At 33.8% G+C, this 692-nt stretch overlaps 1 protein-coding gene across 1 annotated transcript in view; it reads left to right on the plus strand.

The window, feature by feature from the left end:
* LOC104811149 (abscisic acid 8'-hydroxylase 1-like) overlaps positions 1-355 on the plus strand; it is a 2,747-nt gene extending 2,392 nt beyond the window's left edge. The window contains exon 8 of the mRNA XM_010537758.1: positions 1-355. Within this exon, the coding sequence (XP_010536060.1) occupies positions 1-50 (50 nt within the window). The 3' untranslated portion in view covers positions 51-355.
* Positions 356-692: the final 337 nt, after the last annotated feature.

A 692-nucleotide genomic window follows, 5' to 3' on the forward strand; every position in this document is an offset into this window, starting at 1 on the left:
TCGCTCTTCCGCAGAACGGGCTTCCCATCGTATTGGGCCGGAAGCCCTAAGTATACATCTAGAATTACCAAAACGCCCCTCAGCCTTCACCCGATTTGTGGAAGGAAACATTTTCCTCGGCCAATGGAAGAAAAACCCAAGAAGATAAAGGAAGAATTTACAACTTTTTTTTTTCTCCAAAAAATTTTTGGTGAGAGGAGAATACGGAATAGCGAAATCTCAAATTCAAGTTTTCGTTAGGGAATTTCCCAAATGGGGAAAAGAAAGAAGAGGAATAATCAAGTGTATATAAAGTTACAATTGTTATTATTTTTTTCAACTTAAAAATGGACATATTTATTATGTTTAAAGTCCATTCTATGCGTATGTCCCAAATAGGGCAATATTTCCACTCTTGTTCATCCTTTTTTGTGACATCTATCTATGTCTCAAAATAGGGAATGATCAAGTGATGTTGCAAGCCCAACACAAGAGTGACTTGAGCCCATAAAGACCATCACTAAACAATAAAGTCACTAAAATGGAAAATTAGAAATTCTAATGGTTGGGTCTGCAATCTTTTTATGATCAAATAATATCTTTTTACTCTTTGAAAAAACAATGGTTAATGAAAATTTATAAATTCCCCAATTATAAGTAATGATATAAGAAATAAAGGGCCATATTGATATTTTCTAACTTTCTTGTGAGAG

The sequence above is a fragment of the Tarenaya hassleriana genome, unplaced genomic scaffold, assembly GCF_000463585.1.
Source record: "Tarenaya hassleriana unplaced genomic scaffold, ASM46358v1 Cleome1, whole genome shotgun sequence".
Classification (NCBI taxonomy): domain Eukaryota; kingdom Viridiplantae; phylum Streptophyta; class Magnoliopsida; order Brassicales; family Cleomaceae; genus Tarenaya; species Tarenaya hassleriana.